The sequence below is a fragment of the Podarcis bocagei genome (genome assembly GCF_964188305.1).
Source record: "Podarcis bocagei genome assembly, chromosome: 13".
Classification (NCBI taxonomy): domain Eukaryota; kingdom Metazoa; phylum Chordata; class Lepidosauria; order Squamata; family Lacertidae; genus Podarcis; species Podarcis bocagei.
In genome coordinates, this window is record NC_138138.1 from 22,346,091 (window position 1) to 22,369,055 (window position 22,965).

At 44.7% G+C, this 22,965-nt stretch overlaps 1 protein-coding gene and 1 long non-coding RNA gene across 2 annotated transcripts; one reads left to right on the plus strand and one right to left on the minus strand.

Annotated features, from left to right (window-relative positions):
• Positions 1-3,270: 3,270 nt before the first annotated feature.
• UBE2Z (ubiquitin conjugating enzyme E2 Z) lies at positions 3,271-20,833 on the minus strand. The gene is made up of 7 exons (XM_081166742.1): positions 20,469-20,833; positions 14,883-14,955; positions 13,036-13,223; positions 8,403-8,514; positions 7,705-7,817; positions 6,256-6,346; positions 3,271-3,808 (listed from the first exon to the last, which is right to left on the minus strand). Exons 1-7 carry the CDS (start codon positions 20,816-20,818, stop codon positions 3,638-3,640), a joined length of 1,098 nt encoding a protein of 365 aa, XP_081022868.1. The 5' UTR covers positions 20,819-20,833; the 3' UTR covers positions 3,271-3,637.
• Positions 20,834-20,920: 87 nt separating this feature from the next.
• Positions 20,921-22,113, plus strand: LOC308571488. The gene is made up of 2 exons (XR_014001484.1): positions 20,921-20,988; positions 21,749-22,113. It is a non-coding gene; the product is annotated as an uncharacterized lncRNA (long non-coding RNA).
• Positions 22,114-22,965: the final 852 nt, after the last annotated feature.

Below are 22,965 nucleotides of genomic sequence, written 5' to 3' on the forward strand. Positions count from 1 at the left end.
GCAGGAATAGGCCAATATATATGTGGACTGTCACTGAATCAATTGACTTTTCTTCTTGTAAGTTTTCAGAGTTCTTCATCTAGCTCAAGCTTATCACCTGAACTAGCCTTCGGGTATAGGGCGGTATAGTAATAAAAGAATTATATATAGAAATAAATATATACCATATTTTTCGCCCTATAGGACACACTTTTTCCCCTCCAAAAATGAAGGAGAAATGTGTGTGCTCCTATGGAGCGAATGCAGGCTTTCGCTGAAGCCTGGAGAGCGAGAGGGGTCGGTGCGCACCAGGCTTCAGGAAGCTATCAGCAAGCTTCGGGCAGCTCTCCGCAACCCTTGGGAGCCCGGCGCGAAGTTGCGCCGGTCTCCCAAGGGTTGCGGAGAGCTGCCTGCATCCCGAAGCCTGGGGCACGCTGAGCAGCGCGCCCAGGGCTTCGGGCAGCTCTCCGCAAGCCTGGGGAGACCGACACGACTTCCCCCCAGGCTCCCTAGGCTTGCGGATAGCAGCCTGTCCTGGGGGCTGGGGTCAGGGGAAGCTCGGGCTTCCCCCACCCCAGCTCCATGCCTGGGGGGGGGGAATAAAATTTTTTTCTTTATTTCCCCCCAAAAAACTAGGTGTGCCCTATGGGCCGGTGCGCCCTATGGGGCGAAAAATACAGTATATATAATAAATAATCAAGCCCAGTCAGCTCATCATTTGCAAAAGATGACTTTAGAACAGTCTTGCCCCACAATGGCAACAAGACATTCTGTTTTGGTGACTACAACCTTGGTTTAAGGAGCCATTTGGCCTCTGGCTTATATTTATGAGTTTCTAACACTGGGAGAAAGGTGTGTGCATAAACCTTTGATTTATTCTGTAGGAAGTACAGCAATCATTGCTCTCCCCCCCACCCCCCTTTCCCACTGGTCCCACCAACCAATGGTATGTGTGGGGCCTGGAAGTTTCACTAAAAGGGAATACATCCCTGATGTAAGCTGCTTATGAAAACAAGACCCCCCTTTTGGGTATTCCCGGCTGTTTTATAAATCCAGGACAAAGGACAAAGATCCTGCCAAAACAAACTTTATTGCACCAAAAAAAAAAAAAAAAAATTAAAAAAAATGTACAATTGTATATAAACAAGGATTCCTTATTTTTCTTAAGACCCTTGTGCATTCGAGTGTGTTTAGCTTGTTAGGCCTAAAAGTCTCGTCACTAAACATTTTGTCTAGATCTGTCATCTAGGATTGTCACTTTTGAAATGGAAAACATTCAGAAAACAGATGACTATGGGCAGCTAGAAAACCATATTTCGTTTCGTTTTGTTTTCTTACATCCACATGCGAGCCGTGTGAAAAAGAAATAACCACATAAGGCATTTTCATGTTTTCTTTTCGTTTTGTCTTAAAAGAAATGTGATGCAATGGTTCGACAGCCAACATGCATTTGGAACTAAGGTTTCTTGAAGTAACGGGTGCTCTGATTCGGGAACACCTCTGTCCTGGTGACTATAGACTGGGGGAAAGCCAAACTTACACAATTGGCAGAGTTCGGAGAATAGAAGTCCTACCTAGGTCCTACTGATTTCTGTGAGACTTAAAACGTTAACTGTGCACTCAAGTCCCTTTGATTTCAGTGGAGGTGAAGCACGACTGATTTCTGTTTTTGTTTTGCTGGATTGCACCCAATGAGATCAACACAAACATGATAAGATTGCCTTCGTCCTCACGAGTTCCCCCTGCACAAGGCATCTAAATGCAAACTTGCATTACAAAGCTTTTGATTCCACCGGCTATTCGTAACCCTTGGGAGAGTCTTTTCTCCTTGCGGGTGGGAGAGAAACGGAGAAAAGGGCATTCCACTCCAAAAAGCAGGTATGGGGGGTTACTTTTAGTTTTAAGAAGCAGCACATCACACTCTACATGGGAGAGGCAGGAATAGCTGCAAGACTAGTGTGCTTGCAGATAAACAGTGCCTATAATCACACATGAACTTCCTTTCAGAGGCTAGGTAGGAACTGCATGGTTCCTACAGCTGGGATTGGACCTACTGAGTGAAACACTTCCTACTGGCCTGGCCACTGTTAACATCTGCTCACCTCCCCCTGCCAAGTTTTTGATCTGGATGTGCATCTGTAGGTCAGGAGCTCCCCCCATTAAAAAAAAAATTCTTAAAGGGTCTCTAAAAGAAGGGGGGAAAGCAAGTGAAAGGTGTTCACAAGGCTTCTGGGCCTTTCTACGTAGAAACCAGCTTGAAGTTTCAAAAGTAAAAAATAAAATAAAATACTTTGCCAGCTGGGAGGGTGCCAGACGTTCTCCCACAATTCGATCCTCAAAAGGCATGTGCTTCTCGGTCTACAGCACGGCAAAGTGATTCGGAGAGAAGGGGGTTACGGCAGATCCGGCAGACTTACACATGTGCAACTTTGCTTCAGTTTCAATAGAGGCTCCTGACAAAAAACGAGAGCCAATCCTTCGACCGATCTCAACAGCAGGTTTTCTGCCTAACTTGGACTGATGCTTATTGCTGTCCTTCCATTAGTTTGCACCCTCTTCTACATCACTGAACTCCTAACTCTGCCCCCCAAAGCTGCAGATCTGAGTTGCTTTGAACAGAGAAGTCTGCTATTGCACTGCCAAAGCTTAAGATTAGCATTGCTTTTCTCTCTCTTGGTGCTGCGTTAATTTATATTTGCTATCTCTCTTTCTCTTGAAACAAAATCAATGGCTGCATAGAATCACCTGTCTTCACTAAATTCTAATACTGTACCTTCCAAAAAAATAATAATTATATGCCACTTGCAGGAAATGAACTGCCAGAATGATGACTCCTTCCAAGGATCACAAAAAATAAAAACCAAAACACTGGCCATGAAACCTGCTCAACTTCACCTTTTGAAGGCCGCTGGCTGGCTTGCTCACAAGGCTGACATGTTACCAATTTTGGATCTCTCCCAGTTTTGTCTCTTCTTTCCTGCCTGGATTCCGAATTTGGGGAGGGATTATTCAAAAGGAGCTCTAGAGTTGAGTAAAGCTTTGGAAACTGCTTTTTCGTTGTCGTCGTTTTGAATCGCCACAAAAGCCCAGTTCCGGCCAAAGTTCCTCCTCTTTGGTCTGCCTAGGACAGGCAACCCCAACCCAACTGGGAAACTGAAACAGAGCGAATATGAAAACAGGGCTGGATTATTTAAATGGTCAAAGGTGCTTTTACAGACTTGGTAGAGCTGGGAGTCCATCCCATTGTGTGGGGGGGCAATGTTGGGAGGCAGGCGCTGAGGGTATAACAAAAGACGGCGGGGCGTAGAGGCAAGCTCTACCTCCTGGCTCTTTTAGAATCATGGGGAGGACAGAAACCGACCCGTCACGGGTTCTTCCAGAATGCCTTTATGCCATTTTTGCTCACGGGTCTCCAGCAGAGAAAGAGCCACTTTCAAAAGACAAGCCCGGTTCAGTTTTAGCATCAAATCCTCGTTTGTTTTAAACAGCGTGTGCCAGAGCACTGGAGGAGGCAATGAAGGGGTGCTGCTCAGCCCAGGTTCTCCCCGCTCTAGAACCGGACTGGTTCTTGGGTCTCTCCGGGGTTCCTCCGCAGTGCCTGGAGTCAGAAGATCCCACCCCTACGTCTTGGGTTCCCAAGCAATCAGGTGGGAGGCACCTAAGCCTTAATGCTCCCTTGAGTGTCTGTCTCTGTCTCAGAAGAGCTGCTTTCTGAGTCTATGTCTGGGTTCTCCTGCTGGTGTTTCTCTTGCACTTTCAGGCGGATTCCTTGCAAACGCAGCAGAAGGGACTGGTAGTCAAAGTGCCCTCGCTTCTCGCCGAAGGGATCCTGCGAGAGGAGGGGAGAAGGGATGAAAATTACTTTTTTTTAAAATGCTTTATTGGTTGAAAACTGTATAACAGAAATAATCAGTAGACGTTAAAGACAAGATAAAAAAACACAATTATTCTCTTCTTCATTGATACTTGTTTTGTACATCATATTGTAATTAAGTTTAACAGGACCTCCGATCTTCCCATTAAGTTCCCAGATTAAATTCCTTGATTACATGCTTATCTTTATTTTCTCCCTGTTATTTAACTTACTTTAAATTTTGTAAACTTATCCTATTTGCACCCAGAAGTCAATTGAAACCTGCTAACAGATTAATACTTTGTCAGTGTTCTTTTACTTAAATTCTATATATATGCCCCAATCTCTGATAAATTTTTTCATCGGTAACGTCTCGTAGCCTTGCTGATAGTCTCGCCAATTCAGCGTGCTATCTTAATTTATTTGGCCAGTCTAATTTGGATGGGGTGTCCTCTCCCTCCCAACCTTTTGTGATTAAAATTCTATTAGCAACTGTAGCATAAAGACTCTCCTGAGCTTTTTTGGAATTTCATTGCCCATAATTCCTAGCAGGAAGGCTTCAGGCTTTTTAGGAAAAGAGCATTTGAACGTTTTCTTGTGTTTGTTAAACTGTCTGATCGGGATGCATCAAGATCTGCCAGGGTTACTTTGCACATGGACTGGAAACAGGGTGGCCAAGGCCTTCTGTAACCAGTTCAAGTCACAGACGCTTGACAAGATCAATATTATTCTAAGCGGCGAGTATTTTTTAACAACCCTGAAGCCACAAGAGGAACAGGGGAACTACTGCTGGATCAGATTGGAAACCCAAGTCTAGCAAATCAGACTGCAACATGTGCTTCAGTTGAGAAAAATGACGTTCTGTAAAGGGAAAATAGCTTCCTATTACAGTGGTACCTCAGGTTAAGAACTTAATTTGTTCTGGAGGTCCATTCTTAACCTAAAACTGTTCTTAACCTGAGGTACCACTTTAGCTAATGAGCCTCCTGCTGCCGCCGCGCTGCTGCTGTGCGATTTCTGTTCTCATCCTGAATCAAAGTTCTTAACGCGAGGTACTATTTCTGGGTTAGCAGAGTCTGTAACCTGAAGCGTCTGTAACCTGAAGAGTCTGTAACCCGAGGTACAGGGGTGCCTCGCAAGACGAAATGAATCCGTTCTGTGATTCTCTTCGTCTAGCGGTTTTTTCGTCTTGCGAAGCAAGCCCATTGAAGGATTAGCGGATTAGCGCTATTAGCGGCTTATCTGCTGATCGGATCAGCTGATAAGCGGCTTAGCGGCTTAGGAAAAGGGGGGGGGGGAGGGGAAAAAAACCAGCAGGAACTTGCAATACATTGTCGTCTTGCGAAGCAAGCCCATAGGAAATTCGTTTTGCGAAGCACCTCCAAAACGGAAAACTCTTTCGTCTAGCGAGTTCTCCGTCTTGCGAGGCATTCGTCTTGTGGGGCACCACTGTGCCACTGTATATTGAAATCTATCTATAACCTAAGAGGAACCTGCTGAATTAGGCCAAAGGCCCGTCTAGTCCATCATCCTGTTCGCACAGTAGCCAACCAGATGCCTGTGGGAAATTGTCAAGCAGGACCCGGTCACAAGAGCCCTCTCCCCTCCTGTAGTTTCCAGGAACTGGTATTCAGAAGCATGGATGCCTCTGACTGTGGAAGCAGAACACAGCCATGGAAGCTCCCTTCCCGGATTAGAGAATTTAACATCTTTCATCCCCATCCCCTTGCTGGATGCTCTTTTCCCAATAACCAGGATCTATTCAAGTCTCCTATCTCTCACCCCCTCATTCCAATGTCCTGCTCATGTTAATATAAAAAAGGTAAAGGACCCCCGGACGGTTACGTCCAGCAAAAGGAGACTATGGGGTTGCGGCGCTCATCTCGCTTTCAGGCCGAGGGAGCCGGCGTTTGTCCACAGAAAAGCTTTCCAGGTCATGTGGCCAGCAGGACTCAACCACTTCTGGTACAACGGGACACTGTGATGGAAGCCAGAGTGCACGGAAACACCGTTTACCTTCCTGCCGCAGTGGTACCCATTTATCTACTTGCACTGGCGTGCTTTCGGACTGCTAGGTTGGCAGGAGCTGGGACAGAGCAACGGGAGCTCACTCCGTCACAAGGATCCGAACCGCCAACTTTCCAATCTGCAAGCTCAGTGGTTTAGACCACAGTGCCACCCGCATCCCACAATATGCTTCCAGCTAGTTTCAGAAATGCTATCAATTGGTCATTTCTCCTAATTTGTTACCCATTCCTCAGGTTTTCAATTTTCCCTTTGGGAAAACCCTCAGCTGAGCAAACGAGCCCACTTCTCAAGAGGGAAGGAAATATGACATTCCAAATTGTTTATTTTTATTTCTATAAAAAAAAACGGAGGCTGCCCTCAGGAGTGGGCAGTCATAGACATTATCTAATCCTTACCTGCATTGTCTGTCCTTGGAGGTGAAGCCGCTCTTTGCATACCCCCTCGTAGAAATCATAATACTCCATGAAGGACTTTTCCATAACACCCCTAGCAAGCAAAACAAACCGTAAGGCCGCAGAGCAAGGATGTGACAGGTGGTTTATAACAAAAGGGCTACTGCCATAGTTCATGCTCCTGAAAATCAGTTTGTCATGTGCACATTTCCTAAAAACAACTACAATAGCTAACATTTTCCCACAGTGCAATGTACTTTGGTTCCGTCCCTCATGCATGACCTGCTGACCAAAATACTATAAAAAACAACAGCCTTAAGAGGCAGGGAGAGCTTCTATGGAGCCATGAATACAGTTGTACCTTGGTTGTTGAACGCCTTACGACTCGGACATTTTGGCTCCCAAACGCCGCAAACCCGGAAGCGGGTGTTCCGTTTTGCAAATGTTCTCTGGAACCTGAACATCCAACGCAGCTTCTGACTGAGTGCAGGAAGCCCCTGCAGCCAATCAGAAGCCGCGCCTTGGTTTTCGGAAGTCGAACGGACTTCCGGAACGGATTCCGTTCGAGAACCAAGGTCTGACTGTACTGCGGTTTGCATTGCTTGCACAAATAACCTCAGCAAAAGATCTGAATTAACAAGACACATATTGGTAATCTGGATTGGAGGGAACAGAATGCGGACAATGATCATGCAGCTGGAGGAATGAATGAATGAGGGTGCTTGAATGCCGAGTCAGGGGTTTCATGCTGGCAAACAGTTTTTCTAAGTGTGGGGGGGGGGGGAGCGGAGTGTTCGGGTCTGGTACATTTCCACAGCAACAGAGTTCCTGGACTTGCAGCAGAGCAGCACAGTGCGTGCTTCTGGTGTGAGTGAGCTTGCAGAAGAAGAGTTTGGATTTGATATCCAGCCTTTCACTCCCTGCAAGGAGTCTCAAAGCGGCTAACATTCTCCTTTCCCTTCCTCCCCCACAACAAACACTCTGTGAGGCGAGTGAATCTGAGAGACTTCAAAGAAGTGTGACTGGCCCAAGGTCACCCAGCAGCTGCATGTGGAGGAGCGGAGACGCGAACCCGGTTCCACAGATTACGAGACTACCGCTCTTAACCACTACACCACACTGGCTCTCTAAAGAAGAGAGAGTCCACACACTGTTGTTCCTCTAAACTAACAGCTTTATTTACATCGGAACGCTAAAATAATAAACAGACCATCGGAGACGGCAGGCCTGGTGTCTCTGCGTCTCTCGGCAAAAAAGTGAAAGTAACTCACAGACAAAGAACTCCGCTTTTCCCGGATGTAGAGAAAAACAACTCCCCAGATGTAGGACAAACACAGAGCTGTTAACCCTGTCAACTCCAAACCTCACAGGAAGTCTGACTAAAGGGTAGCTCCCTCTCTCCTTCTCCATGCTAAATGCCTGAAACCCATGAATTGAGACTCCCAAACATACCGTAAAGGCTCCGGACAAGGGCATTTTCCTTCTAGCATGTCACACACAGCGACCCTGATAGTCTCATGCCGAATACACTCGTTGTAATTTTTACTGTCTCCCGGATGTCTTTCCTGCAAGAGATCGGCCAAAAACAAAAGTCACCTTTTACAAAGTTCAAGACACACAGCCCACAACTTTGGTCTTGGGGGGGGGGGGGAGAGGGACTGGGAGAGACTGGGAATGCCTCCAATTAGTATGGCTGACATTACCCATTGGAAACACTGGCCAGTTGCTGCTAAAAGTGGATTGACAATCCTATTTCAAACCAGAGCTATGTTCCATGAAAGATCCCAAAGAGGTTCCATGCATGGTCTTGCTCTGCAGACAAGCTGTGAATACGTGTATACAGACTGCAGCATATGGAGTTATCCAGGGCTGCTCAAGGCATTTTTCCTTTCCACTCTGTCCCAATGCAGTCAGCTGTTTTAACACAACAGGGAAGCAGGCCCCACCCGCAGCAACACGCCGAACCTCTGAATTGGGAGTGTCTTCTTAAAAGGATGTAGATGGGTTGGAGATCAAACTTCAACAGGTCTTATTGCTCTGCCGACACTCCCGTTTCTAAGAGAGCCGTTTGTTACAGGACAGCCACTTCCCTGTCCCTGTAACCAAGAGCTCCGTAAAGTGGGCACTAATCCACGATTCCGGCTACTTACCTGCTCAAAGCCAGGCTCGTTGTGATAAGGGTTCTCAGTCATCAGGGACTGTATAGATATAAGGACCGAAGAGATGCTCTGGGCAGGACTCCAGGCCGGACCAGTCCACGTACTGCCAGACAGCAAGAAATGGGAGTTTATTTTCACACAGCCAAACAAACAATTCTGTAAATGATGTGTGGCTTTCAATGTACTTTGATTTGTAACTTGTGAGAGTCCTAGCTGTCTGTGTGTGTGTGTGTGTGTGTGTGTGTGTGTGTGTGTGTGTGCAGGTACGTTGGTAGGTAGGTAGTAAAAAAACCCCAGTTTCCAGGCCTCAGGGTGGTGGGGAAAAAATTGAAGATGTAATGGCAAGAACCACTAAACAAGCAAAGAAGATTGAAAAGCCCAATTCTGTGACACACGTAGCAGATAAATAGCAAAGTTATAAATGAAATTGCAGGCAGGATTCGAGATAAAAGCAGCAGCAGAAAAACAGCAAAATCATTGTAACACGAGAAACTTTATTGCAATAGTTAAAAAGATGTAATGCAGTAGAAAAAAAGGTTTGAGTAAAAACACTGTGGAAGCGAGGGTAGGAAGTCATTTTATGAAACAATGTACAGTGGTACCTCCGGTTGCGGACGCGATCCATTCCGGAGGTCCGGTCGGATCCCAAGGTTTCTGCAACCTGAGGACCACTTCTGTGCATGTGCGTGGGGGCGAAACCCGGTAAAACACTTCCGGGTTTGCCGCACGCACATCCCAAAGTTTATGTAACCAGAGGGTTACGTAAACGGAGGTTTGACTGTATTTGTTTTGAAGGTAGTTGTGAAAACGTTTGCGCACACACGTTATGAAGATGGATAATTACTATTTTGTGATAAAACCATTCCAAACTTTTATGCATCTTTCCAGTAATCTGAATCGAGGGCTGTATGCATTCAGTCTCACGCAAGAGCCACACACAAAGTCTGGCAGTGAGGAGAGAATTCAGCCTCCTAAGTATCACATTCCTTTTCTGTTTAGATGTCTAGCTCTTATCAAACGTACTGGAATTCTGAAACCTTGGGAGCTGGCTGATTAGGGGAGCGAGGGGGACGAGGGGGCAGGATTCCCAGTGGCCAGGGCTCAAGGCGTCAATACCCCACGCACCTCCTTGGCAAGTCTCCGTAATTAGGAGAAACAGAATAAATCATGGCAATCAAGCGAATGCGTGCGAACGTCTGTGATAAACAAGTCGGAAATGCCATTGTTTCTTGGCATCGTCATCTTCTTTCAGAGCACCAGCTACACACTGTGTCTACACCTCAGTTCCTAGAAGCTGTGTGAAATATCTGAGGAATTCTATTTGGAGCGTTCCCACTGTCCAGAGATGAAGGGCAAAAAGCTCAACTATGAAAACAGGAAATAAAAATCCAGAAACACAAAACAGGATAATGAAGTTGCATAGCACGGTGTCCCTGCCCCTTGCTTTTTCAGGGTGCCGGTGCAAGAGGGTCTTCCTGATTTTTCCCACATAACATGTAAAAGGTGCTTGGGTCCCCAAATCCAATTAGATCCTAAAAGGTTCCAAATCCATATATATCCTAAAAAGCACTTGTGGCTAACAGACAAAGTGTAGCAAGTAAATGTGGTTTAAAACGCCCCAGGCCATGCCTGAGCATTAGTGAAAAGAATGCTTTAACTGCAGGGTGGATAAAAATCAATGAGTTTTTTATAAAATAAAAAAAATCAGATTTTAAAATTTTAAACAGGATTTTTTTTTTATTTAAACCAGAACTTTTTTTCTTAAAAAAATCGGATTTTTAAAATAAAATGCTTTTGGAGGAAAAATCTTTCTAAAGATACTTTTCTAACTCAGTCTAAGTTGTTTGTTTGTTTTTTTTAAACTGCTTAACCACATCAGTTGACAAACATGGATACATATGCTATACTGTTTTTGTTACATAAATTGTCTAAATTGTTATTAAGGAAATGATTATTTTTCTCCTTCCAATAAAGTACAGCAGAAAAGTTGTCCAAATGTAAAGAGTTAACTTATTAAACCTCACAATAATTTCATAATTATCTGTCTATTTATTTTTAATAGTATAACCAAATCAGTAATTTTTGATAGAATAAAAAAAAAAAACCTACTCTGAAAATTTATTACTCCAAAAATGGAACCTTCCTCTGGTTGTAAATATTAAGATTATACCAGCAAGAATGAGTCTTTCTGTCAAAGAATGATTTAAATCAAGTTCTTGCTTACTAGTGATTTAAATTGATTTGATTTAAATCAAATCCACCCTGCTTAGCTGTGGGATACCCAATTCTTCCTCTCTATACATGCTTTGTTACTTTGAAGCTTGTACACAAGACAGTATTACTAGGGAAGATCATAATCTTCATGCTTGAGTTATGTTAGCTTTCTCCAAACTGGTGTTGCCCAGGTGCTTTGGACTGCAAATTCTTTTTTTTTAAATAATTTTTATTAACAAACCAATCAAATCACATTAATTCAAAATTACAGAGCCAAATTTTAAATTTTTGTTGGGGGTACCCATATTTCGAGCTCCAAAAGGAGCTTGGACTGCAAATTCTACCAGCCCCAGTCAACGCAGAAGATTGTCAGTGATGATAGGAGTTAAGGCCCAACGTCTGCCCAGCATCAAGTTGAGAAAGACTACAATGGTATATACGAAATGATGCGGTTTCTCAAGCCTGGAAGCCCATAGACCAGGCATAGGCAAACTCGACCCTCCAGATGTTTTGGGACTACAACTCCCATCATCCCTAGCTAACAGGACCAGTGGTCAGGGATGATGGGAGTTGTAGTCCCAAAACATCTGGAGGGCCGAGTTTGCCTATGCCTGCCATAGTCCAGGCTTCCGCAACCTCGGCCCTCCAGATGTTTTGAGACTACAATTCCCATCATCCCTGACCACTGGTCGTGCTAGCTAGGGATCATGGGAGTTGTAGGCCAAAAACTACTGGAGGGCCGAGGCTGAGGAAGCCTGCCATAGACGGTCACTTTCTATTCCCGATCTAACTTTCTTAAGGATGTTGAATACAGCAGCTCCATTCAGCTCCCATCATTTTCTTTTTCAAGCACCATCTTTCGAATCAGGTCAAAGGCAGAAAACCACCCAAACCGGCTCTGCCCCCACGATGCACGACGCAAGCAAGGGGCCTGTCAACCTCTGGCCATTGCGAACAGAAACAGGCCGAAGAACACGAGCGACTGGGCAGAGTATAAAATCTGCAACTATGGCCACTTCCTGTCATACTCTGGTTTGAAGAGCTCTTAGCTGGAGGGCTGGAAATGAAGACCACACAGGATCAGCAGGAAAAAGCAACGCCCCAAACTTTCAAGAGAATGCTTTGTGGTTTCTGAAAATGTAATGCTATTTGAAACCAACCTCTCCCCCCCCCCACAAAAAACCCATGCAAATATAGAAAGGAAAACTAAACGCTGCCGATAGCTGAGCCAAATGAACAGAAGCTCTGGATGTTACAGGAAGCACCATGCGCATGATTTTCTCGCGCATCTGGCTGATGGCAGAGACTCCTTGCAATGTCCAAAGATGCTCAAATGCTATATGCCAGGGGTGGCCAACTCCCAAGAGACTGCAATCTACTCACAGCATTAAAAACTGGCAGTGATCTACCCCTGTTTTTGGGGGGTTCAGGTTAAAGTGGTTAAGCTTTTTTTAATGGGATTAGGAAAGCCACGTTTTGGGGGAGTTCAAGGCTAAGCTGCTGGCTATTTTCAGGGAGAAAGGGGAACAGGCTCTCAACAACAGATCGCTGGGAAAACAAACAGCTTCACTGAGTAAACTCCGTCTTCCGTTCTGCAGATTGTGCAACAATAGAAGGCGGGGCCAGATTCTATTTTACCAATGCTAAGGAAAGGGACCCAGCGATCGACCGTGATCTACAAAAACCTCCTGCGGATCTAACAGTAGATCGCAATCGACCTATTGGACATCCCTGTTCTATGCCATCTGAAGGCAGCCAGCCACTAAACAGGGCTGCCGTCAGATATCTTCTAAAAGTCAGATAGTTGTTTATTTCCTTGACATCTGGTGGGAGGGCGTTCCACAGGGTGGGGACCACTACAGAGAAGGCCCCTCTGCCCAGACAAGCATCTGTCCCTGTGGTGCCCTGCCTTGGCAATGATGAAGATAGGAATATAATGAATTCGAAGCCTTGCATTTCAAGAAGAAATACTAGTGTGGTTCACAAAAAATAAAAGACAACAGCAAAACAAGAAGAATGAAGCCAACTGTAAAAAAATACAAGCTACTCATAGCATAACAACAGAATTGAAACATATAAATAAATGAGGAAGCCCATTTCAAAAAGCGTAACAGCTAAAAACAATCAAATTGGGAGATCCAAGTTAGGAAGAGCAGGGAAATACCTGTCTAAACAGGTGTGACTTCAAAAGCTGGCAGAGTGGCAATACCTTTGGGGGCCTCCCATATTGTAGCAAGGAGAGCTACCAGTGAAAAAGCCAGCCCCTCTCGTTCCCGCAAGATGATAATCATCAACCTACCTGGCTCTGAACAGAAACAGAAACACACACACACACACATTTCATCGACATGTTAATTGCATGCAGAAGTGTGGACCTCCCCGAAGCAGCTCAGGCTGCTCAGCTCCTTACCCTAGAATACTGAGGCAGACCTTCCCATTGCGGTAGAAGTTAGGGTTAAACCTCACTGTGTTATTCCCGGTTGTCATCAGTTTGACCCGCGGTGGATGGATGGGATAATCTGGAGGACAGCGAAACAGGAACAAGAAGAAACCCCCTTCGTAAGGCGTGTCAAAGGGGCCTGTGATCAACGCATGAATCTGCAAGAGAAAAGCCCAGCTCGCGCAAAAACTTCCAACTGGGTGCAACGTCGGCAGAGCTTGCGCGGGACGCAAGCCGGCCGCTAAGAGAGTTAAGGGGGGGGGGGGAGAGAAGAGAGATCCTCTACAAAACATTAGGGAAAACTCACTGCCCTCTCAGGCTCAAGTATCAAGCTCAGTTCACACAGGTAGCTGTTGAGGAGGCCCAAATTATTTCTGGAGCGCACCACTTCTTCACACTACAGGTGGAGGACTGCGAAAGCAACTGGTTTTGTGGTTTTGCCCCACAAGGACAGGCACCCATTAAACAGCAGCAGCAGCGCCCAGTGGCTCTTTCCACAGAGCAAGGGGTGAGGAGGATATGAGTCTGAGCACCATCAGGAGGAAGGGGGAGAAATGTTCCCACTTACCTTTTGCACGGACGCCCCCCCCCCAAAAGAACCCCAGTCACGACAAGCGCAACAACAGAGACAATTTCTGGGCTTTGAGCCCACAGAACAGCTTCCTATCCACTTGGCCACAGCAGCAGACAAGAAACACAAGGCCCGGTCTCAGGCGTACATGGGCTTTCTTTTCATGGAGGAGCTTTCCCCACCTGTGGTCTGGAGTGATAAAAACTGTTCCAGGATGTATACCACATCATCTGTATGAACGAGGCAACGAGGCCTCATTTGACCTTCAACAAAATGGCCACTCAATGTGGTCAAACTTCAGGCATGTGAGATCTACTTTTTTTAAAAAAAGAACAGATCCCTCAGATATACCAAGAGGACGCCAGTGAAATATTGTGACTCAGGGGCAGACCTACTTAAATTTCAGACTGCTTAAGAATAAATCAACAAGGAGTTTCAGAGGGAGGTTTCTCTCCGTTTCTTTGATAACACCTGGACGGGAAAGATTAACGATTTGGGAGCTGCCAAAATAACAATTCTCAAAGAGCTGGACAGAACTCTGAATTTGGATGCAATTAAATGAAGCGGTGCGATGAAAAAACAAAAACAGTTGAAAAGGTACAATATACGGACAAATCTGCACTCCATAGGGAAAAAGTATCTGTTTTCTGACATGAATGAGGATCACATAGACAGAGTCAAAACATGGAGGAAAAAATTGGATATGGAATTATGGAAAACATTGATGATGAGAGGCAGGACTATGATGTTGAAAGCGCTTCGGAATTCAGACCGTGGGAAGCCAAAACAAAAATTATTACAATTTGGAAGATAATTGGACTTTCTTTTATTTTAGTTTTTTTATTTTCATTGGATTTGATTTGATATGCTAATTAGATGTTTTAATTGGAAAATTAATAAACGCTTTAAAAAAATAAAATAAAATAAAAATCAGAAACAGAGCCGGAGATTGCTTCCTTCTCTCTTTTGTAAAGGTACCCAAAACCCTCATTCTAACACATTTATCAGGGTGAGCAGAACATGAATTGAAAAGATTTGCCTAAGGATGAAGATGCTTTGTGCAAACTCCACTTTGCCTAATTTCTCCTGTGGCAATCGCTCTGCTACCCTTTCCCACAGGCTGCTGTCATAAATGAAATTTCAAGTCATAGCAAGGTGAACTTCAGTATGCTAGCCCTCCTAAAAACAGCAGGAAACCCCTTCAAGGAGGACACACTACAGAGGAAGGCATTCAGATACCACCTACCTTGGTCATATCATGGGGGTCAGGCACTACAAACATTCCAGGAGGGGGTTCCTTGTAGATAGACATGATATCTCTGGGAAACAAAAAGAATAATAGCAGCAATGGATTAATCAGTCAAGTGTTTCTCTAGAGTAGCGTTTCTCAAGCTTGGGTCCCCTGCTGTTGTTGGACTACTACAACTCCCACCATCCCTGATCACTGGCCCTGCTAGCTAGAAATGATGGGAGTTGTAGTCCAACAACAGCTGGGGACCTCAAACAGTGTTTGAGAAACACTGCTGGAGCTTCCAGCTTTGCACCCCCAATCCCCAAATCCTGTTGCTGAATTCTTGAGAAACAGCCCTGCTTTTAAAAAGAGAGAGAGAAGGAAACATAAGTTTCTACTTCTCATGGCTTCAGGCAGGCAGTCAATCTTAAAAGACTCCTGAAAACAAATATAAAGATCTCCCCTATAAAGGACTCTCCACAAAGTTGTGTTGTGCTTTTCATAGACCTCCTCACTCCTTTGTCCCATTTTAATCCATATTTGTTTCCTCCTATGTCACAACTTATTACCTTCCAAATGCATGGCACATTATACGGGCAGCTCCAAATCAAGCACATATCACAATATAGCCCATCAAAGGAAATGAAGAGAAAAGGGAAAGCCCATGATTTTGAAACACTGTGAATATCACACCTTAGGCTGTGACACCGGAAGAGGGAGGGAAGGGTAATTCAATCATGAAGAGATACATTTTCATCACCCACTCTGTCCTATGAGAAACTGCTTCCTCATCAAACTCTTACCACACACATACAGCCATGGGAAAAAGAAAGTACACCCCCTTTGAATGATGTGCTTTTACCCATCAGGACATAATAGCAATCATTTGTTCCTTAGGTCTTAAAATTAGGTAAATGCAACCTCAGATGAACAACAACGCATATCGTATTACACCGTGTCATGATTTATTTAACAGAAATAAAGCCAAAATGGAGAAATCATGTGTGAAAAACTAAGTACAGTGGTACCTTGGTTTACGAACTTAATCTGTTCCAGAAGTCTGTTCTTAAACCAAGGCGCGCTTTCCCTATTGAGGCCTCCCGCTGCCGGTGCCCTTCCACCATTCGGCTTCCGTTCTTAGACCGAGGTAAAGTTTGCAAACCGGGACACTACTTCCGGTTTTGCAGAGTAACCTAATAGTTTGTAAAGAGGATTGTTCTAAACCAAGGTACCACTGTACACCATTACAGCTTCCATAGGAATTAAGAAATTAAGTAGACAGGGAGTGCTAATCAAATGTCCTTGCTTAATTGATCATCAGCAAGTGTGCCCACCTCTATAGAAGACAAAATGTTAGCAGTTTGCTGGTCTGGAGCATTCAGGTGTTTTTTTAACACAGTGCCAAGGAGGAAAGAGGACACAAAGCTCTTAGAGAAGGAAGTGGTGCTGCCCATTTCCAACCAATTTTAAGTCCATCATTCTACAGTGGGAAAGATTATTCAAAAGTGGAAAGCATTCAAGACAGTTGCCAATCTTCTCAGGAGTGGACGTCCCACCAAATTCACGCCAAGGTCAGACCGTGCAATGCTCAGAGAAATCGCAAAAAACCCCCAAAATTATGGTACATCTCAGGCCCTACAGTTAGCATGTTAAATGTTAAAGTTCACGACAGTACAATTAGGAAAAGACTGAACAAGTATGAATGGGCCAAAATTTCTCCACAACCATGTGTGAGACAGATAAAGTCCTACAGGAAACAATTGCTTCACATTATTGGTGGTTCTACAAGCTAGTGAAGGGACGCGGGTGGCGCTGTGGGTTAAACCACAAAGCCTAGGGCTTGCCGATCAGAAGGTCGGCGGTTCGAATCCCCGCGACGGGGTGAGCTCCCGTTGCTCGGTCCCTGCTCCTGTCAATCTAGCAGTTTAAAAGCACGAAGTGCAAGTAGATAAATAGGTACCACTGCGGCAGGAAGGTAAACGGCGTTTCCGTGCGCTGCTCTGGTTCGCCAGAAGCGGCTTAGTCATGCTGGCCACATGACCCGGAAGCTGTACGCCGGCTCCCTCGGCCAATAAAGCGAGATGAGCGCCGCAACCCAGAGTCGTCTGCAACTGGACCTAATAGTCAGGGGTCCCTTTACCTTTTTACAAGCTATTGAATCATAAGGTGAACTTAAGTTTTTTACACATGGCTTTTCCATTTTGGCTTTATTTCTGTTAAATAAATCATTACATAGTATTTTATGCCATGTGCCTTTGTTCATCTGAGGTTGTATTTACCTAATTTTAGGAGCCGCCAAAGGAACAGATGATTGTTATTATGTCTTCATATGTAAAAAAACAGAATTCAAAGAGGATGCACTTTCTTTTTCCCCGTGACTGTACACTCACAACAGAAAATGTTCATGGTTTGAACTCTGCTTAACGAGAACACACCTACATCAAAAGTCAGAGGTTGTGGGCTCAAAGTTAGCTGGGCAGCGGCGGGTGGGGTGGAGGGGAAGACCACACTTCCTTCTTCTCGCTGAACAATAGACAGTTGTTAAAGAGCAGGCAGGGTGAATTGGCATCTCCTGCCGTACATATAAATTGTGCCAACAGCACATTAGAACAACTGCAGTCCTTCTCAGGCTCACTGCAGCCCTCGGCCCATAACACAAACACCTGTTTTGGCACATAACAAACAGCACACTCCGTGGAGGAAGGAGGAGGGAGGCGTCCTAGCACACTTCTGGGAAACGAGGCTGCTCTGCTACGAGTTCACTTTCGTTTTGGTTTGCCACAGACAATAAGGCTTTTGTTCCTGGGATTAAACGTGGAACTGGCGTAACTGCTCCTGAAGTGGTAGCGTTCAGCTCTAGGAACAAACCCAAACTGTCCCTCCCTCCACCCCCTGTTATTTCCCAGCTTTAAAACAGGCCTGGGAAGCCTCCTTGTATCAGGGCACCCGAAACATCTGCCTAGTAACACTTGCTTGATAGTGTACCTAAGATCTAGATCTCCAGAATCTGCTGGGCAGGCTCACTAGTTGTGCTGACTGGAGATGGCAACGATTCAACACAGAGTATTGTTTGCGCAAAGGAGATATTGTTGACTGCAATGGAGGACTTTCCTTCCCCTTGCAGTTTCTCACATTATCCAAAAGCGTTAGCCGAGGCTAAAAGAATTCTTACTGCTAGTGCATTCTGGCCTTCTCATTCTCCTCTATACCCAGAAGGGATCTTCTAGCAGATGGAACAGCCTCTCATAACAACATGTTAAAGCATTAATTAACAGCACGCTAAGTACTGAACAAATGTAACCCAGGTCACAGAGAAGTTCATTTCAAGGCCTGCATTCAAATTCCATGCCTGCCAAGGACACAGCTTATGTCCTTGGGCCATAACAGCAATTCCACAGCAGCTATATGGGGATGGCAACCGCCTACCTCTCAGGGCTGTTGCAAGATACAGGGAACACAAAGGCGGAAAGCATTCTGGAAAATAACTGCTGCTGCTACGGACGTATTTTCGTGCTGCTGATAGCAGCCTTTGCCAAAGAGCTTACCGTCTATGGGTGCCTAGTGAGAATTACTTAGCATGTGCAGCAGCTGTGAAAAAGGCAAATTCCGTATCACGGCTCGCTAGGAAAGGGATAAAAAAAAAAACTGCCTGCATCAGGCATTTTGACAAACCTAGGGTACAACAAAAGTATTCAGCTGGGTACAGTTTTGCTTAACGCTCCTCAAAAAGAGAGTTCAGAAAGGTAAAGGAAAACTCAAATAATCAAGGAATTACAATATTTGGGAATTGTTAGTTTAACAGGGATGCACAAACTTTTTTCAAAGAGGGGCAGATTTGATGAAGTGAACATGCGTGAGGCCTGTCCTTTTTAGGATTTTACCCCAGGAGATAGGCTGCCACAGGGGCCGGATTAGGCCCCCAAAACGGACTTTGGACATGCCTGGTTTAGAAAGAAGGCAAGTAAGGGGAAAATGATAGAGGTGTATTAAGTTATGGAGAAAATGAGCAGAAGTTTTCCTCCCTCTTTCATGATGAGAGAATCTGGGGCTGAGTAGTGGGAGATTCAAGACCAAGACAGACAGGGCATCGCTGAACTACGGAACTGGTTCCCACAAGACGCAGGAGTGGTCACCAATTTGGAGTGCTTTAAAAGAGGGTAAGACAAATTCATGGCTGACAAGGGTATTAATGGCTCCTAGTTATGATGGCTGCAATACCTCCAGTAGCAGCACGGCTCAAAATACTAGCTGCTGGGGCTTATGAGGGGAAGAATGCTATCAAGCCAGTCCTGCTTCTTGGCTGTCCATAAGGAGAACAGAACCCTTTGGTCTGATTTAACAGGGCTATTTTTAACTTGCACAATTTTTATATGTTTCAAATGTCCCATTGCCCCTTTAACCCTAAATCCTTTACAGCACGGTGGGCTAAAGGAACATTTTTAATCATGCTATTGATTATGACTAAAAAACTATTTTTTTTACATTATTGTTGATTATGAATGCAAACCTAAACTTGTGACCAAGTCCTAAATAAAATAAAGTGAGTATGTACTGCAATGCACTGTTAATTGTGCAGCACAATGGGAGATACTGGGATGTCTCTCACTCCCCAAGTTTATATGGTTAGCAGCAGAAGATGATCTCTGCACTGATGTCGATGCTGGAAAGAAGTCATCCTAAAGAAAACTTCACACCTTTCCATCACATGTAAACCAAGCAAGCCAACTTCAACAAAGCAGAAAGCCAAAGCCAAAATTTGGGACCTTAAACAACAATTCTGAATAATTGTAATTCCAAAGAAACTTCTAAAAATGAGTTGTCTCATCCTTGGATGCTACACACTAGCAAGGCACACTAGCAAGGCATATATATATATATAGAGAGAGAGAGAGAGGCTCTAAATATGTTATATGCCAATTGTAATCTGATACAGAACAAGGAAGTTGAGCCTGGGGTGGAAACAATCTAGGATATCCTCCTTACAGGGATGCTTGAGCATAAGGTTATATCATCTTCAGGGCTGTGAAAGCCACTGTTGATCTTAAATCTACCTGGGCTGTTGTAATAGGGAGTTTATACCCCCAAGCTGCTGCTTAACAGATGCACAACACCACTCCCTCAAGAGCTACAAGCCATATGGAAATGCAACAGGTACAGCTCCCCTCCACTAGGGCACCCGCATACCGGCCACGCCACACCAGTTGTCACCCTATACCCCCCTCCAGTTGTTGGACTACAACTCCCATCATCCCTAACCACCGGCCATGCTGGCTGGGGCCGATGGGAGTTACAACACCCCCCCCCAGAGGCCCTCCGGTCCCCCACCCTCGCTTATGGGGAATTCCTTGCAGACGCTGAATCGCTGCCAAGAACGTAGGGCAGTAAAATCTTTCCTGGGCGAGTTGATGGAGAAGGAAAACTTTCCCTGCCCCATTCCGCCCTCAGATGTATGCACAGACAGGATGAGATGCCCGGGGAATTAAGGCGCGTACTACGCACTCTGCACACGCTCAGGAACACTACCCCACCCACACCTTCCGGGATAGAAATCTGGAAAGCGGGAGGTTCCGGCATTTGCCCGGGGAGCGGAAAGTTTCTCACCGTTTGATGCGGAGCAGGCAAGCCGGGCTCGGCCTCTCGCCGTCCCAGTCGCCGCTGGTGGTGGGGTCCCAGAAGGCCGAGTGCGAGAGGAGCACCCCGGCCGCGGCGGCCGCGGCGGCCGCGCTGGGGATCCCGGGCACCGAGGCCCCGCCAGCCCCGACTCCCGCACCCGCTCCGGATGCGGCCCCGGCCGAGCCCAGCCCCGCCACCGCCCAGATCTCGGCCGGCAGGAACACCCCGGGGCCGCCGCCGCCGCCCGCTCCAGCTCCCGGCCCCGCGCTCGACGGCGGCGCCGCCGCCAGCACCGCGGCCGCAGCCGCCTCCTCGGCAGCCGGACTCTCCGCCATCATCGCCAACAGCCCCGGCTACGCTTCCGGGACCTCCGACGCCAGCGACAAGGGCGGGCAGAGCGGACCTCTAAGCGCCGCCCAACGTCGTCGACGGCGCCTCACGGCGGCCACAGAGCGGGGGAATCCCAGAGCGCCCCTACGGGAAACAGGAAGACCCGGAAACCAAAGGGGTAACGTATCGGAAGCCCCCACTTCTGGCGCCGATTAGAATCTTCCGTATGCAGGGCATTCGGAAACTCGAATTAGGAACCATTGGATGCTGCCTTTTGGATTTAAAGTCTTAGGTGTCTATTTTCTATTATTAACCCTAAATCGAGTTTTCGAATGTCCTGCATAGGGAAGATTCTAATCTTATTATTATTATTATTATTATTATTATTATTATTATTATTATTATTATTATTATTATTATTATTTTAATAAGAAGTTTCTATTATTATTAATAAGAAATATCCCATTATTATTATTATTATTATTATTATTATTATTATTATTATTATTTAATAATAATAAGAATAATAATGGGCTATTTATTATTATTAATAATAATTGCACTAATTTATAATTAGTATAATTTATAATTTATAATTAGTATAATTATAATTGCACTAATTTAATAATACTAATTTATTATTATTAATAATAATTGCACCATTATTATTAATCCCATTAATAATAATAATAATAATAATAATAATAATAATAATAATAATAATAATAATAATAATATAAGTTTCTAATAATAATAATAATAATGGGATAAGGCACACAGTGACTTGCTATCTCGATCACACGCAGTCTGTGGTCCGCTGGCAGTAGGAGTACAACATGGGCATGTCTTTAAGTTAACATCTTACATTAAAAACCTGACAGTACCAAATTATCGAAGGCTTTTCACCAAAGCCAGACTAAGCGTCTTTCCTTCTGCAGTGTTGGATGGCAGGTTGAGAGGAGTTCCCTACCAGGACAGACTTTGCTCGTGTGCATCGATTCCATAAAACATATTTTGTTGCACTGTGCAAAATATGAGCAAGCCAGGGCTGAACTGATATTACCCTTGCTGGTATCTTTCCCGGGAAAATCAGAGGCTCACTATGTCAGGTTCCTATTGGAAGATCAGACAAACGCTAGAACATTAGCAGTGGCAAAGCTTTTATCGGTGGTTGCAAGAACCAGTGATCCCTATCTTTTGAACAAAATGCTTGTTTAACCTGGAGGTAGGCTGAATGAATTGTGTATTGCTTTGTAACGATTTGTTGGGTCTCTGGACAGTAATAAAGATTGATTTGATTTGATTATGATTAAAATTTGTATGTTGCCCCTATACCCGCAGATCTCAGGGCGGTTACAGATTTCAGAAATCTCCAGGGCTTCCAAAGAGCTGCACGACAAGCAGCAATTCAACAGGTACAGCCTCATGGGCCTCCATGGTGGAGGCTGTTGTCGCTGGATTTCTGTCTGTCACACAGCTTTTCAGACGCACAGGAGCCCTGCCCTTGTCCAACACGTGCTGCTTGCTTTCTTTTTTTTTTAATGATATTTATTAGAAGTTTAAAAATTACAAAAAAGAAGAAAAGAAAGCAACAAAAAAATTAACAGGACATAATATATAAAAAGAAAAAAACATAAAAAACAACGCAACAATATAGCAAAAAAGAACAATAACATTAAAACACACATCCAATATTCCATATCATTATCTTTCATTTACTTGTTTCATTGACCTCCTCACACCTCCCTTTTTGTATTCTAGTTTAATTAATTGTTTCAGCAAATTCTTTCCATCTTTCTCAGTTTTTGTTGTATAACAGTCTAACCTATTAATTAACTCAGCAAATCCTTTCCATCTTTCACTATATTCTGTCATTAAATTTACCTTAATTTATTTTAACCTTATCTTACCATAAAAAGCCTTAAAACTTAATACTTATTTGTACATAACTCCTTATATCATTTCTACTAAATAGTTTCATTCCAACATTTTTCCTAACACTCATTAATTTTACACTAATTCTCAAAATAAATTAAAACTTTCTTCCAATCTTCATCCAACGTCTCTACTTCCTGGTCTCGGGTTATGTCAGTCCTTTCTATCCATTCCATCTAGTCCATCAACCTGGTGATCTTGTGTCCGAGGCTCTTAAGTC